Source organism: Oryzias melastigma, linkage group LG22 (genome assembly GCF_002922805.2).
Source record: "Oryzias melastigma strain HK-1 linkage group LG22, ASM292280v2, whole genome shotgun sequence".
Classification (NCBI taxonomy): Eukaryota; Metazoa; Chordata; class Actinopteri; order Beloniformes; family Adrianichthyidae; genus Oryzias; species Oryzias melastigma.
The window spans coordinates 10,227,054-10,244,891 of NC_050533.1; the positions used below are offsets into that span (position 1 = coordinate 10,227,054).

General features: G+C 39.0%; 1 protein-coding gene across 3 annotated transcripts; it reads left to right on the forward strand.

Moving 5' to 3' along the window:
• The first annotated feature begins 485 nt into the window (after positions 1-485).
• Positions 486-12,916, forward strand: e2f2 (E2F transcription factor 2). 3 transcript variants are annotated; one of them, XM_036210002.1, is made up of 9 exons: positions 486-761; positions 931-1,265; positions 6,316-6,415; positions 7,599-7,818; positions 9,854-10,015; positions 10,088-10,202; positions 10,288-10,471; positions 10,620-10,682; positions 12,008-12,916. In XM_036210002.1, the coding sequence occupies exons 2-9, from the start codon at positions 990-992 to the stop codon at positions 12,268-12,270; spliced, it is 1,383 nt and encodes a 460-aa protein (XP_036065895.1). In that variant the 5' UTR covers positions 486-761; positions 931-989; the 3' UTR covers positions 12,271-12,916. The 3 variants fall into 3 exon arrangements, with proteins under 3 accessions (XP_036065895.1, XP_036065896.1, XP_036065894.1); XM_036210001.1 differs by having other exon boundaries at positions 488-761; positions 10,285-10,471; XM_036210003.1 differs by lacking the exon at positions 10,620-10,682 and having other exon boundaries at positions 10,285-10,471.
• Positions 12,917-17,838: the final 4,922 nt, after the last annotated feature.

Sequence of the window (17,838 nt, forward strand, 5' to 3'; positions counted from 1 at the left end):
TGGGGAATCCAATTATCATGTACAGACAATGCATGGCACCACCTTGGTGTGTGCCACTTTCATTACTTTGGTAAAAAGGTTCACAAATATGGAATTATTGCTCAGTTATATGTAAAAATCCTCAAAATATTAATTCTGAAGGATACAGAATTCTATTAATGAATAAATGACACTTTTTACAACTATTTTACTGTTTGTTTAAGCAAAAATTTCACATTTAGTTAACATACTTTTGATAGTTTCAGTTCTATATCCTTTGTTGTCAATTTTTATTTGAATTTATACTATAAATCATACATGTTTTACATCGTTTGACTGTTTTAGTTTCTAAATTATGAATTAATATCACTTGGCTTGCTTAATATTGTTTTTAGTGTCTGTAACAAAAGTATAGGGGTCATGAGGAGAAATGGTGTACCGTCTCTTTAAGAACACCAGGCCCCGCCCTGAACAACTGTTTTATTCAAATGAGACAAGCCGAGCGTGCCGCCAGCCAATCAGAGGCGACCTACAACCGCGGGAGATCCGAATTTCGCGGGACGGAGTTTGGCGCTAAAAAGGCTATTCAGCTGCACCTCCCGTGTCGTTGAATGGAGAGGGGACACCCCGAGGTGGACGGACAGCAGTCACACACTGGGTCGGAATCCGCAGTCGGGAGGAGGTTCGAGTTTTTGTCCCCGAGACGCACTTTCGACTCGAACTACTTAAAGTCCTGCATGATTGAAGAAATCTATTTATATTCGGAACAATTTTTGTATCTGGTAAGAAAAAAATAGAAACAAACAAAGAAACGATTCTACTAACGATTATTATTATTAGGAATCAGTCATATTGCGGATTTTATTCGTGCATTTTATTTTGAAAATACCCCTTTTTATCGTTTTCTATTTAATTTTAAGCGGTAAATCATTTTTTGCCCCCTAAACCCAGCCGGTGATCGTCGTGCTGGCTGCTTCTCTCCGCCTGACCAATCGACTTTCCTGGGGAAAATGATGCGGGTGCCCAAAGGCGTATCTCCGGCTGCTGCTCGGCCGGCAGTGGCGCTCGCCTCCCAGCAGAAAATGAAGGTTTTATCGTCCGGAGGGGTGAAGAGCAGCGACTTCTTCAGCACCGGGCTGTCCAGCCCGCCCATGCACGCGGTACCGGTCGGGTATTTCACGCAGATCGGTAACACGGCTGCAGCCGAACAAAGAGCCCACAGCCTGTACTCAACCCCCCACGGACCGGAGGCTAAACCCATCAGATCATCCTCCGGGCGGCTGCCGGTAAGGAGCATTTCTGCAACGTGATGCTCCCCTTTTCAAACAAGGGGGTTTATTGTTTGCATGTGGGAGGAATAATGCTTCCATTTCCATAGGCATGCGCAGTTTTATAATTATGTTTTGACGTGATAAGCCACAGAGGGACCCTTTTGTGTGTGCGTGACATGTTTCCCCGCAGTCCAGCTGTAGCTGGAGCAAACCAGTGTGATGGTTTTTGATAAAGGACCCCCCCTCCTTCAGTTTGATCATGTTAGGGGGGCCCCTTGTGAAAAAATGTAGGATGAGTGGCCCCCTACTGCAACCAGGACTGCTTAGACAGAAAGGAAGACAATGCAAAAGGGCATGACTGTGCTGGTTCCTCAACTCCAGACTACACCCAGAGACAGCTGCTCCATCTGCACCTGTCAGTTAACCAGTGCAGGACCTGTGTAACCTGTTCATGCAACTGCAAGAAGGAGGTGCTGGTGGGTGTCATGAATGAGCAACTGTTTGCTTTCCCCATGAAAAAAAAAAAATCTGCGTAAACTGTGTTCCTGAAGGATTATGGCGCTGATCTGCAGTGGATTCTGATCCCCACGCCTGCTCAAATCTCCCATCATTCATTTGCAGTTTTTGCAAGAGGGGCCAAAAGGGTTGGAGAGTGTGCAGTCTTCAAATCTCACGCTGACCCCTTGGCCCGGGAGCGTGTATCCACTAATAGGCCCTTCAAGAGGATTACTTGGACAGTTAGAAATAGGCTACCACCTGGCTTATCATATGTTAAGGTGATTTTACTGTTCAAGTTTGCATTTTTTGCATCCCATGGAGTTCTTCCCCATCAAGCATTAACACAAAATTATAAGATATTTACAGCATTTTTTTAAAAACATTTTTCCACATCTGCATGCCTATTTCACATTAATAGTTTTAGAAACTCATAGTATATTTGCCACTTTTCAGTATAATAAGGAAATCTTTCATTCTTTGCTTAAATTTGATAAATTCGCATTATAGTAAGGACTGATTTTGATTAAAATAAATGCATTTAACTGCATACTTTCTGCAGAATTATAGACACAAAGAGCTCTGATCTTCATTGGAAGTTTTCCTGGTAATTATATTGTAATTATCAGATGATTATTATTTATTTGCACAGGATCTGAGCTGCAGCGTTTGAAGTGATCTCTTGGAAACTGGGTTTGCCGTCACAGCTGCTTGAGTTGTGTTTACAGGAACTGCTGCACATGCAGCGCACTTCCTTTGACAACAAACTAACCACTGCTCTTTTGCATTTCTGCCTCATAAACCTAACCCTTGAGATCCCATAGACTCAAACTTTCAACACGCTGTAGATGAAAATTGCACTTGCAAAAAAACAGCTTTAGTTGACTTCACCTGCAGGAGTCTCAACCATCCAGTGTAGTAAAAGTCAGTGTATCAGTGACTTTTTAACCAGGGTGTGGAGACGGTTCAGAATATTGTGACATACAATTTCCTTTTGAGTTTGATAATGATGCAAAATGTGTTACAATCTTCAGGGCATCACTCTAAAGGTCAGGGTTGGTCTTTAAATTGCAGCTTCAGATGTCCCACACCCCCCCCCTACATGCATGCATTTGTCTGCTGATGACACCTTTTTCAAAAATGCTCGACAAAATAGTTAATCCACATTTTTCAAAACAGGAACAGTGACTTTCTTGTACCTTAGTCAAAATACTTTCAGAAAAGTACAAATGTTCCATGAATTCACAATAGTTTTTTGGTTTTAGAGGAAGCTTCAAGTCTCATTCTACTTTGATCTGCATGTTGAATCTTTGCAAATCTTATGTTTTTACCAATTCTTGTGGTATTTTTTTGATGATGGAGGGCAAATACAAAGAAACTTAATCTCAAAATTGAATTTTGAGGGAATTAGGGGCAGATGAAAACATTTTGTTTAAAAAAGACTGTATTTGTGATGTAGAAAATACGCTTGGTGGGCCAGAAGCTCCATGCTCCAAGATCTCAGCAATGGAAAGGTGAAAGGGGGACGGGGTTGCTCGGCACCAACGGTACCGCCCACAACTTAAAGGCGAATTTCTAATGAGCAATGGCCACTCTGCAGAAACGATTTCCTCGAAAACGTCACAATCTTAATTAAAAAAAAACTGGGAACGCTTTTAAGATAGATCGAAAGATGATTAGCGTGAGTCTTTAGAGGTTAATGATTTGTCTGAATTTGGATTGGTAGAAATCTTCTAATTTGCTTTTTTGATCATTAATATTTCCGAAACTATGAGTCTTTGGAAGCTACAATCTTGTTCTTGTAACTGCTCCAGTAACTGATACTTCTGAATACAGGACCTAATGACGAGATAAATTGAATAGTTTTTTTGAGGAAAATGCCAATTGCTTTCTGGGAAATATATTTATTTATTCATAAGCCTGTTTGTATTGTCATAAATGAATTCTCAGGAACAAGAACCAAATGTTTCACTCCCCATTCTGACTTCAGCGTTCATTTATTAGCTGTGAAGGGATCAACTTGGATTGGCTACTGCATTCTCCTATACATTTGAATTCTTGATTGAATTTAACAGGTAATTGAAGCATCCATCCATCCATTTTCCTGACCGCTTTGTCCCTTTCGGGGTCGCAGGGGTGCCGGAGCCTATCCCGGCTACTGAAGGGCGAAGGCGGGGTACACCCTGGACAGGTCGCCAGTCAGTCGCAAGGCCCCAATCACACACACATTCACTCTCACATTCACACCTAGGGGCAATTTAGAGTCACCAGTTAACCTATGAAGCATGTTTTTGGATGGTGGGAGGAAGCCGGAGTGAAAACCCACGCATGCACGGGGAGAACATGCAAACTCCACACAGAAAGGTCCCAGCCGGGAGTCGAACCGGGGCCTTCTCGCTGTGAGGCAAGAGCGCTAACCACTGCGCCACCGTGCAGCCCGTAATTGAAGCAAAGAAAACTATTTCAAACCCTTGCAATATCTGTATATCTGTCTCGATTGGACACAAACAGTTGAGAAAGACAACTTTTTTTTTGTGAAATCTACCTGGTGGGAATTCTATAAATAGCTTGAAGTTCCTTCCTTCAAGCCCCTGTGGTTAGCGCCTCAATCACGCTGCTGCTAGAAAGTAATTTGTCACATTTTCATTCGTATTCCTCCCATCAGCCACCTATTTTCCTCAGGTCAGCACGACCCCAGGAGTATAATGCCCTTATGGGTTTAGGTTTTGCATCACAAAGCTGTCTTCCCATTCGGGAACTCACTTGCTTTGCATTGTGAGAGCCGGCGAGCGACACAGACAGCAGCTAGTTTTCATGATTTCGTTACCCAGCAGGTGTGGACGCTTGCAGGCCTACTGTAACTTGCCCTTGCACGGGTGGAATCTGATTATTCTGACAGGCTGAGTTTGTTGGTTTTAAGCCTGGATCTCCCAGCTCGTCACGTGACAGGAATGCGCGCGTGGGAAGAGCCGATGTAGAGCTTTCAGCATGGTAGTAGAGGGGGTGGGAATCCGTCCAAGAATGTACAGCAGAAGGAGAATGAGGAGGAGGAGGAGGAGGCCACGTGCTTTGGGTGTAACTCAAAAAGCAGACGGGGTGAGGCTGTAGCCAGCATGAGGGAAGTGATACTGCTTGTCGGGGAGATAATGAGTCAATGAGGAGGGGGGTTATCTAGCCTTTATAGTTAACTACTAACCTTTACGGCAGCTTATTTTGCTTAGGAATGGGTTTGCTTTGGCTGAAACCGACTTGCCTGCATGTTCCCTTAACCAACCCCTTAATCGTTTCTCTTTTATACCGAACAAAAGCCAGTTGTTTTTCCAGTATAGGCTGTTTTTCTTTTATGGTTGACTCACCAAAGAATTATGCAAAAAATCTCCTAAGCGCCCACCTTAACCAAAAACCGTTGGTTCCCTACAACCAGTTTCATGGCTCAGATTCACAATGTCTGTGTGCACCAACACTGATGACACGAACATATGTGGCCACCTGTCACTGCTTAGACCAATCCAGCTGGTATCATCTACTTTGGTCTCCTTTAAGCTCTTTTGAAGCGTTCAAGGAATCGACCTTCCTAAAATCCACCTTCCTAAAGCCCACACATTTGCAAATGTCAAGAACCAACATGTGGTCACATTAACTGACGTGTTTGGACAATCCTGCCGTTCTTTGGTCCCTTCAGCCGTCAATGGGCCACTTTTCTCGTCTCTGAGGGCGGCAGTTACCTAAACTTGTCAATTGAATCACCTCACTTGCCTTGTGTGCCGTCGATTTGACAAAGAGGTCTTTGTTGTCAAGTATTTGTGAAAGGGAAATGAAGGTGTGAGAGTTAGACGAAAGGTAAGGCTCCAACCAGATGGAACAGGTTATCGTTTGCTTTGTTGGCTCTTTGACTTCTATGTTTCTGTGAGGTTGCACAGTGCAAAGAGAACTCTAGTTAGTAATAGACCAGTAAGGATTCAAGGACTCTAGGGTGTTGCCAGTCAGCAATTCTTCCTGTCTCGTGACTTTCGCTTTTGTTAGGAGGGCCATCATAAAAACCGATGGTCATGTGAAGATGGTTGTTGAATCCAGGGGTCCGAAGGTCCATACTGCCTGCTTCGGCAATACATAACCTATTAGTTGAAGTCAGGTGAGCATGTTTTAATACAGACGGCTGCAAACCTTTAAAGGGGGAGAAGTGAGTGTGCAGAGGGGGGGAGGATAGGTCATTGAGTCATTCCAGGGGCTTCCTGTCGCTTGGCAGGCAGCGGGTCGGGGGCCAATCACCTTCCCTGCCTTTTCGCCCACACACAATCAGCCCCTCATCGGAGTGCTTGGGAAAGTGAGAGGGGGGATGCTTTGTTCGTGCACTTGAGGACTGTTGGCACATTTACAACCCGGCTACATTCAGCAAGCCCCCCCTCTTTCAACTTCACTTTTGTCTGTTTCATGGCCTTGATTTTGCTAAACTACTGCAGAATGAAGAACTTCTTATAGTAGATTATTCACCTAAAATGAGAATAAGTTCATAGCAGTAAAAAAAAACTAAATATATTTTTTGATAGTTCAACAATCCTTTGCTTTCCAGGCTAAAAGGAAACTGGACCTGGAAGACCCACAGTACCTGCCAGAGTTTCGGACCCCCAAAGACAAAGGCATCAATGCAGCAAGGATACCAAGTCCACGAAGTGAGTAGACTTTTAGGACTGGAGAATTAAAGTTTCACTGTTGGATCCAGAGAGCAGAATATGAGCAGGTGTAAGGATAAATGACTATAGAATATGTGACCACTACAGATGAAGGCAGAAATCCAAAAGTTAGTTCAGATAAAATGGAAACATACCATATTTTTAGTATTATAGGTTGCACCAAACTATAAGACGCACCGTCAATGACAACGCAATCCCTCTCCTAACTCGTCATAAATGGACGTATGGTTCTTGCCCCTTCCGCATAACTTTTGGACATTTTGGGTGTCCCCAACTTGTCATTTTTTTCATGTGTGGTCTGTTCCCATTAAATCAGGGGTCCCTAACCTCTGGGCCGCAAACTGGTACCAGTCCGAGGGCTGCTTGGTACTGGGCCACAGATGCTAATAAGGGTCCTCAACCCTCGGGACACGTACTGGTACAGGGAGACGGACTGGAATAGTACCATAACCCAGTTTCCGCGTCTGTTACCGTGCCCGGTACCACATCCATGGGTTGGGAACTCATGATTTAATGGGAACAGCCATCATGTCCAAAAAGGTCAAGTTGGGGACACCGAATATGGCACAAAGTGATGCGGAGGGGGCCCGAACCACACAGTCATATATGTCAAGTACTAGTTAATGAATGGTGTACTCTCAAACTAATGTCTAATATAAGGAGTACCGGACTATAAGGCACATTAAGCAAGACAAAAAAGTCAGAGATAAGTCAGTCAGTCAAACTTTTTTAACTGCGTTGACAGTTTGTAGCATATCTTGTTTGTAACACGCTGCACATTAGCCGTGTTAGCATATTCACAATATCTCCAAATCTTGTGTGCAACACATAAAAAAACATCCAATACAGCTAAAACACACATTACTGTGACAATGCTAACTCCATCCTTATTAGCAAAATATAAAAAAAGCAGTTCAACTCTGTTATGCGCTAAACGCGTTAGCATTTTCACAATAACAACCTTATATGCAACTTTTAAAGAAAAAACGGACCAACATTTTGACAAATTTGCTTCAACATCAGCAAGCAAAATTATAATTCATCTTTATATATAAGGTGAACTGTTGTTCATTTTAATTGAAAAAAATTAGGGCTTCTAGGCGTGACTTATAGTGTATGGTAAATAGTATTTCTCCATTAATCAGCTCTTTTTTTTGTGCAGCGCCAAAGTCTCCAGGTGAACGGACGCGGTACGACACTTCACTGGGCCTGCTGACTAAAAAGTTTGTGGGTCTGATCGCCGAGTCCCCTGATGGAGTTCTTGACCTGAACTGGGCCACTGAAGTTCTGGAGGTGCAGAAGAGGCGTATCTATGACATCACTAACGTCCTGGAGGGAGTCCAGCTCATTCGAAAGAAGTCCAAAAACAACATCCAGTGGCTGTAAGTTCACATCTGGAAGAGTTGGGAATCACCAGAAAAGATTGAATAAAGAATGCAATTCAGACATTTACATACACAATGAATGTCCAATATTAGTCCTAACAGTAATACTTTGATGCAGACTTTATTGTAATAACATCAAGGAAGTGTTTTTGATGTTGAATACCTTGCAAAAGTATTCCTAATAAATGAAAAACCTGATTTTGGGGGAAAAAAGTGAAACAAAACAAAATACAATTCTCACTATCATTACCTGCGATAATGCTAGTGAGAATGCTGTAAGATGAATGTGGCTGCTGAAGATGCTAGAAATGATACCTAAAAATGTTGAGGCTAAAAGCTTACTAAAATATTAGCTAAATGTCAAATTAGCCAAAAAAAAAGGAAAAATGTCTAAATTCGTCAAAACAGCTTGCATAAAATATTAGCAGAACTCCAAATTATCCTAAATTAAATGGAAAAAAAATGTCTAATTTTGTCAAAACAGCAGTCATAATGCTAAAATATTAGCTAAACTCCAAATTAGCCTAAAATATGGAAAAATGTCTAAATTAGCCAAAACAGCTGGCATAAAATATTAGCAGAACTCCAAATTATCCTAAATTAAATGGAAAAAAAAATGTCTAATTTTGCCAAAACAGCTAGCGTAATGGTAAAATATTTTCTGCATTCCAATTTACCCTAAAAAAAAGTAGAAAAATATCAAAATTTGCCAAAAACAGCTAGCAAGTTGCTAAAATAAAAGCCAAATTCCAATTTACCCTAAAAACCCAGTAGTTGATGAACATTTTAAAGTTTAATGTTTTTTCTATAGCTGGAACTATATACAGAAGTTCACAAAGTTTAAAAGTTCACAAAGTTTAAAAGTTCACAAAGTTTTTGGAGGAGTTGAGCAATTTCTCATTTCCTATGGGCCACATTTTGCTCAATATTAAAAAATATATATATAAATACCAAAAGTACAAGCAGTAATGTCCTGAACAAACTGAATACTTAAATACTAACATTACGGAAATCGTTGAAAGTGTGCTTGAGTTTTTTCGTGCCAGAAAACGTATGAAAAGGCGTAGGAGAATCAGTATTGTGTGAATACTTTGAAGCATTCACACAATTCCTCTAATATTCAAATTGTGGCCACAGAAGAACTTAAGAGAAATAGAGCCTTGGGCTGGTTATTACCCGAGGAAAATGTTGGTCATGAAGAAACATTAGTTGAACATTTGTGGTTAAGAGTTTGTTAGTAGATACTGAGGCCCAACATACTGGAAACCACAGTAAAGAAGAGAGGTGGAAGTGTTATGATATGGGCCTTTACAAGGCATATTTATCAACCACACCATGATTGACTGTGGCTACACCGATATATCAACCGACAGCATCAGAACAAAGAAACATGAATAGAGAAGATGCAAAAAAGAAGTATACACTGTAGAGATGTATGTGATCACACTTGATTTCTGAAAAAAATAAAAAGGAATCTCTAGGAAAGAGCAGCAGAAAAGAATATATTTGAATAATTTGCACAACGTTTTAGGTAATTAACTGTTTTATTACCTTATGTGAAAAGTTACAGAGCTACATTTCTTATCACTAGGGATATAACCTTGATAGTAAAATAAGTCCAGAACAATAGAATGAAAACAAAGATCTCATTGGAGATTTGAGTATATTTGACAGTTCAGCACATTCTGTACTGGAGATGCGGCACGGAAGAGATTGACTGACAAAGTCAATAGCAGAACTGAAAAAAATATATGTATTGCACTGAAAAAAATCTGCAAATATAGCAAAGGAACTTCCTTTTTTTTCACAAGTGTGGCTGCAATAAAGTTGTTTTACAGTGGAACTTTATTAGTCAGATAAATATTTGCTTAGACGTTCTATTTTTTATATAGGTCTTGACAAAATTATAACCCAGACCTTTTAATTTAACAGTGACTGGATTTAAAACATCCAATATCTTTCTGATTTTATTTTCTACAAAGGGTGTTAAGTTTTCTTTGCGAGAAAATCCTCGTTTTTTTTTTTTTTTCAGAGTGGGAGATGTATTTCGAGGCGGGGCCAATGGGGGAGAGAAGGCTTGCACCTTGAGGAGAGAGCTTGTGGACCTGGACAGAGCAGAGAGATCCCTGGATGACCTGATCCAGTCGAGCACCGCGAAGCTCAAACAGCTCACGGAGTACAAAGACAGTCAGAGATATCCTTTCTTTTGTGGAAGTGAGGATCATTCTGACGCAATGCAGCTGTTGTTACCTTGACCTGACCTCACGCTGGGCTACGTGACGTACCAGGACATCCGCTCCATCGCCAGCCTCAGAGACCAGACGGTTATTGCTGTGAAAGCTCCAGCTGAAACCAAGCTGGAGGTGCCAGACGCAGCCGGGGTAAGAGAGTTTTTTAAATATTCATTTCTACTTTGTGTTATTGGGATTCTCCAAGTATGCTTTTCTTGTATCCTCTTGACAGCAGGCAGCATTGCAGATCTATTTAAAGAGTAAAAATGGTCCCATAGAGGTGTACCTTTGTCCTGAGGAGGGCCTTGAAGACGCCAGCCCAGTTAAGAGCATCCTCAACACGAGTAAGGCATCTCCTCAAAGCCTCGGCCCACCACCAGAACCTCTGAGCTGCAGCATTAAAAAGGAGCCTGCTGAATGTAAGCCACAGATTGCTGTTCACTTTTACCTACTTCCCATTAATCTACAACATTTGCTGCAGAAATATTTCTGTGTCAAATAGCAGAGGTTAGTGCCAGCACAACTTTATCGACAGAGTTCCACTTTTAATTGCTGTTTTTTTCACAGTTCCAGTAAAAGCAGCACCGGCAGAACTTCTGAGCTGCAGCATTAAAAAGGAGCCTGCTGAATGTAAGCCACAGACTGCTCTTCACATTTACCCGCTTCCCATTGATCTATAGCATTTGCTGCTGAGATATTTCTGTGTGAAGTAGCAGAGGTTAGTGTCAGCACAACTTTATAGACAGAGTTCGAACTTTAATTGCAGTTTTGTTCATAGTTCCAGTAAAAGCTGAACAGCAAAAACAGAATTCTAATATATATTTCCTCAAGTTTGAAACTATCATTTGAAATTTGCTGCTAAATCGTAAAAGTTGACAAGGGCAACCCCGCCCCCTTCCCCTCCCCGTTCCTGAGTCCAGGGAGTTTTTGAGCTGTCAAGTGCATTTTCTATGTCACAAATACACTCTTTTTTTTTCAAACTGCATCCTTTCATGAGCTCCTGATTCACAACAATTTGAATAAATGCATATTAAAACATTACATTTTTAGCTCAAATTTCTCTATATATGTCCTCCATCATCAGAAAAAGGCCTAAAAATGCAAAAAAAATGTGATTTTCATCAGTCTAACTGTAATTATCCCACTGCGCCAAGAGATAAACTGTGTTTGCACAACTAAATTAGCATGGAAATTAAAGCAACACTTGATGATCTGGAGATTATCTACAGTAAATTACAAAAATATGAAAACATTCCTTTAAAAAAAAAAAGGGTTAAAATAGGAAAAAATTAAAGATATCTAAATCTCAATCCATAACGAGGACAGAATCTGGGCTATAAGAGGCTGACCAGCAACCCCCACCTCACATACTGCCTCTATATTGGATCATCCAGCTTTGCTGTGAGATGATCAGGATGAAGTGAACAGATGTTGGGTGAGATGGTCCTTCAGGCTCATTTTTGTTAAATAAAACAAACAAAAAAGTGACTATTTGAATTTATTTTAAATTAGTTCTTAAATCATCCTCTTGTGTTTAAAGACCCATGAAAATCGTGTTTTTAACATGACATTTCTCCTCATGATAGAGAGCATATATAAAGAAAATTATACTTAAAATTTCAAAAATATATGTATCCAGCTTGATCAAACTTCTCCCAAAAACCTTTTTATTATTTTTCACAAATACAGTAATTCACGAGAGTAAAGGAAAAGCTGAAAATGTCAAATGGACAGCAGAAATTCTTATTTTTCGGGCTGCTTGGTAGCTGAAGCCACACAGGCAGACTAAAAAAGAAATATTTGACTTTTGCCAAGATTTTAAATTTATTTTCATTCAAAAACATGTTGATTAGTTTGTTGACACATTTTATTCTTGTTTTTATAAAATTACACCTAAAACTTTTATTCTATGTTGTAAAAACGGTCTTCTTTTCTTTTTTCATTTTTAAACACAGCCAGCGAATCCACGCCAGCTCCAGCCGCCACCTCCAGCACCTCCCTCCTGGATGTCGAGGGTCTGCTGGGTTTGCCTCCCAGCCTCCTCCAGATCACGGAGGACCAGCTTCCTGGCACTTCCTTCACCTCTGATGCAAACACTCCATTTGTCAGTTTCTCCCCGCCTTTGGACCATGACGATTACCTCTGGAGCCTGGAGGACGGCGAGGGCGTCTCTGATTTCTTTGACTCTTATGATCTTGGGGACTTATTGAGGAGCTGAAGAAGGGCATAAAAAGAAAAAAAAGGGGAGAATATGGGATATTTAAATGAATTACACTATTAAGCCATCACATGTTTATTTTTTTATTCCTGTGGGAGGATTCCCCCCATTTTTTTGTTAACGTTATTAATGCAAAAATCATTTGTACATATTGTAAAGATGATTTGATCTATAGAGAGTGCTATTTTTCTTTCTTAAAGTAAAAAAATTAGTTTTTGGGGGGTTGGCTGTAATACACAAAAGAAAACAAGAATTTTTGTGCATGTGGTATTAAACAAAAAAGGATATGAGGCATTCATAAGGACAACTCAGGATTTTCCAAAGTGTTTTGCCAATTATGGCCTGTAGGGGGCAGCCTTGTATAAAATCAGCTTTAACTTCCATGGAGCTTTACAGCCTTGAAAACACTGGATGAGAGTAAGCTAAAGCCATAAGGAGCCACACAAAGAGTGAAGAAGTTCTAGGAAAAGCTGTGAATGAACTCTTTCAGCTTTAGCGGTGCGTGTATTCTGAATCACACTGTAAAAATAACTTTTTTTTGAAGGTGCTCACGTTGCTTCTGACGGGTCAGGTTTATTCTCTACTGCCTTAAGCTTCATATTAAGTAAGCCATGTGTGTTTGGTCCTGCACTTTGTGCCAAAAAAACCCATCAACAAACAAAAAGCCAAATTCAGAGGATGGATAATGGCTTCTTTCTGAACAATCAAAGAGGTTCCCTCTTTCTTTCTTGTTTCTCAGCGCTGTTCTTGCTCACCCTGCTCCCCTGTTGATAGTGGTAAAAAGCTACTATTGTAATTCTTAGGAAAAAAACACAGGAAATTAAATGCAGCATTTGTGTTGCAGCAATTTTTCATATAAAAAAAGTTCTTTTGTTTAGGAAATAGTTGATTAATTTGTCTTGTTTTCCAGGTTTTTAAGCCTCTCATTTCCCACATGTTGTGGAGTAATGCTTGTGAAAAAAAAGACATGGAGTCAACGACTTTTTATATGTTCAGTGTATTAAGAAGCGTTCTAGAGATTTGATTTTTTTATGCTATTTTGTATTGTTTTTGGCTTTCCCTCTACAATTCAGAGATAAGCTGAGTGTCCTGTCCTAACAAAACTTGAATACGAGTATGTGTGTTGTCGGGTATCGAGGTGTGCTTGTGCGTGTGTGTGTTTTTATCTTGTAGAGTAGAGAATGTGAACTCAGAATTTATAGGGCTTTTTCATTTAAACTAGTTTTTGGTATTTGTACAGAATTTGCTTGTATTTATACCTTTTTTAAGATTATTTTTCAATGACTTGCAGCACTTACTGTTTGGTAATTTTGTGTGGTGAGTTTGAAGTTATAAATAAATACTGATGCCAGTGTTTACACCTGGAATACCTTGAATCTTTATTTTACATTAAAACAGAGGCTGAAAATGTGCGGAAAATTAAGTTTTTTTAAAGTACGAAGTATCTTGTTGTTTAAATCACATTATGAAAAGGAATAATCTTCCTACCTTGATGAAAATCATGTTTTTGACACATTCTTGTGGCATTTTTCTGATGATATATTAAGAAAATTAGGCTCAAATGTGCATTTATGAGTATTTTTTTATTCAAAATATTGTGAATCAGGAGTACAAGAAAAAAAGCAGTTTGAAAAAGAGCGTATTTGTGACGTAGAATACACGTTGGGTGGGCCACACGCTCCTTCCCCCGAGCTCTTAGCAATGGGGGAAGGGAACGGGGGATGGGGTTGCTCTATGCCCACAACATAAGCAAATTTTGAAGAACTACTGCCGCTCTGCAGAGACTATGTTCCAGAAAATTACAGATTTGTGCCAAAAACTGTATAATCCTAATTAAAAGACCACTGGGAAAGTTTTTAAAATAGATACAAAATGATCGGAGTCGGTCTTTACGTGTGAAGAAAACAAGCTTATGAAGTTTATGATATATTAAGAAAATTTGGCTCAAATTTGCTTTCGCGGTATTTTTTATTCAAATTGTTGTGAATCAGGATTAAAAGAGAACAATGCAGTTTAAAAAATATCTTATTTTATGATGTGGAAAATACGTTGGGCGGCCATAAGCTCCCTCCTCCAAGCTCTCGGTAATGGGGGAGGGGAACGGGGGATGGGGTTGCTCTATGCCCAGAACTCAGGTACATTTTTACCAAATTGCTGCCATTTTGCAGAAACTATGTCCTAGCAAACGAAAGGTTTTCTGATTGGACCAAAAACTATATAATAATAATTAAAAGACCACTGGGAAAGTTTTAAAATAGATCAAAAGATGATCGGAGTGGGTCTTAACATGTGCAAAAAACAAGTTTAAATATTTTCTAATGATTCAGTTTAAGCTTGTTTGGTGTAGTTATTTTTTTAAATTACTTTTTAATGTGAAAAAAGAACCCACTAAGTCTCCATTTGGCACCGTTTGCTTACATAGATTAGAAAAATGAGTCAAAAGTCCACAGTGAGATGCACTTTTCTCGCATTTATAATCAAAATATCCAGTCAAACATTCTGTCAACATTGTTTCTTTTCTTTTGTAATTCTAAAAGCAGCACTATTATAATGCTGACCTAAAAGAAAAGAGACGCTTCCTAAAGAGCTTTGACAAATGTCAGGCACATGAAACCCCCATCATTCTTTGTGAGAGGGTTGCTTTGGAAACAAGCTCCCTAAAAGCAAAAGAGAAAAAGGAGGTCAGAGATCAGTGGGTCATGGCAGAAATAAACAAAAGACATTACTTCACGACACGGCTAAAATATACTCCTACAAATGAGCCTTTTAAGTATATTTATTTGCAAAAACAAGAACTCTGACAGGGCTCCTAATGAGCTTTTTTGAAAGGTTTCTTTTTTATTTAAGCCTAACAAGCTTGTTCTGTTCTTCATGATGTCATTTTACGAACAAGCAAAAGTTCATGGGCCCTAAAAAAGTTTTTGCAGCCATAAAGAGCACTTTCAGGTGTCTGAGCTTGTTAACCATAATCAGATGCTTGTTGTGTGCCAGATGTTGCACACAAAAACACTAGTTGTACATGTTGCTTTAACTTAAACATTGGAACTCTAAAGTTAAAGTTCTTTAATATACTGTATTTTTTTTAATTGTTAATACAATCAACATAATTCCAGTAGATTCTGAAGGAGAAAAGCGGCATGTAGAAACAGGTGTAAATATTGTTAGCTGAGGCTTTAAATGCCAAAAATTAAATATTTTTCTCAATGAGTAGTAAAACAAATGGCAAAAAAACCACCAAGAAAAAAAGATTTATTTTGAAAAGCCAGTCAAAAAAATAGATTTTCCCAAACTAGAAGATGCTGTTTGTGGTTGTTAAAGCAGCCACATCCTGCCAAACTCAAACCAGTTGATTAAGATCTTCTTTTCCTCTGCAATTTTCATCTCTGCTGAGCAGAAGTATGTTCCTGTAAGCCTGGGCCTCCTGCTTTGATATATAGGTAGTAAATTGGTAGCAGGACTTGCAGAGCTGAGTCAAGGAGAAAAATGAGAGTGGAGCGGTGTGTATTACCTCTCTAAAGCTGCTGGGAAGCAATAAGGAAATCCTGGCAGTTGCTCGCTTTACAGGAAGTTGACTGAATGAGAGACGTTATGTTGGGTGTACCTCACCAGAAAAACCTCTCTGCCTCCAAATGTTTTAAAGTTTAGCAAAGAAATGAGTCATTTCTAGCAGAACAGCTATTGGTTGGCATACAGTGTGGGAGGGGATAGATGTCACAATATGGGAAATCGTTGCCGTTTGGAAAGGAAAAGGGTGGTGACAGGAGAGGAAAATAATACATGAGTCACTGTGAGATGCTCGTATCTCTTTTCTTTCCATACCTTCTTCAGTCAGTTGTTAACAGTTTTTAAAAACAAGTCTGATTAATTTTTGGTGCTTTTAAAGTGATGGAGCACATAGATTAAAAAAAATCATAAATAAATTGGATTTCTGTGTATTTCTTTCGTCAATTTTTTGTGAATCTTTAGCAATTCTGTTTCAAAAGTAGCATGTTTGTGACATTGAAAATACAGTAGAAAGACCAAAAGCTCCATTTTAAATGCATCCACTTGCAGACAAATACATCTTTGAAAGTCTTTGTTTACCTCACCCAAGCTGGGATCTGACTCACGGTTGTACGACTGGATAGTGAGGGGCTTTAAGCTAAAGCCTGTAAACAGAGAGCTCTCAGCAAAATGGAGAACAAGGAGGACGGGGTAACTTTACACCAACAGTCCCACCCACAACTCGGAGGCAAATTTCTTATGAACTACTACCGCTCTGCAGAAACTATATCCAAGAAAACTACAGTTTTTGGGTTTTTTTGGCCAAAAACGACAATCATAATTGGACCATTGGGAACACTCTTACCATTAGTGCTGAGCGATATGGAAAAAATTGTATATCACAATATCACAAAATCGATATATATCACGATATGCCACAATTAAGTATTTTTTCAGTTATTCTTTGACAAAATGTATGGAGAGAAAACAGTATCATTCACATTTGTGCATACACAACTGTTGATTTTTGCATGCATAATTTTTGATATGTGCATAAATTTGGTCATACAATACATTTATGCATTGTTTAGAAAGGTGTGGTGCCGTCTGTTATTCCTTGTGATCAGGGGAAAGAGCGATGTCAGGGAGGTGCTACAGAGAAGAAGCGTTCTGTTCTAGGAAACATTTTTATTTTTAAAGGGATAAGTGTTTAAAAAATGCTTATTTAGACTTTTTTGTATTAATTATTGGGCATATCTGTTTAAGAAAGTGGGAAAATGTCAAGTTTCACCAGATAATATTCGCAATCTAAGTTTAAAGCAGCTGAAAAGAAAACTCGGATGACTGAACATTTGAGAAGCATTTTAATGCATCAGTTACAGATTAATCTTCTCTGTGATGGTGATGTGAAATGATTCTTTAATCAGATTTGTATGTAAATGGGGTTTTATGTGAGAGTAACAGACAATTTGTGTGTCATTTTTAAAGATTTGTGTTTATAGTTAGTTTCTAGGTGTTGTAATTTTAAGTTGTGCATGTGTAAATTGTATTTTTTGAATATCATAATTATTTTTTTACTTATGAGCAAATGTATTGTATGAGTTACAAATCAAGACAAATCCAAAGTAATGCACAAATCAAAAATTACACATGCACAAATGGGAATGATACTATTTTCTATCTACTTTTCTCTTACTTTATTTTTAAGTAACATGTAACTGAATGATTACAAATAAAAAATTTAAAGTGCACAATGGTTTCAAGTTCCTTAATAGTAAAACACTTACAAAATTTTAATGGTAAAAATAAACCAATAAAAAATAGAAACGATAGAAGAGAAATGGCACGTTAGACACGTTTCTATTGCCCACACGATATGTATCGTCATATCGCCCAACACTATTTCCTTTAGATGAAAAGATGATCACACGTGAATTTTAATTTCTCTTTCCAATCCCTTGAACTTGCTTTAGCTACTGGCCTGCCATGCCTGAGCAAACCTGTTTGCCAAATTTCACAATAAAAACTCAAGCTCAAAGGCTTACTGACACACAAAGACTCCTCTTTTTTTTTTTTTTTTTTTTT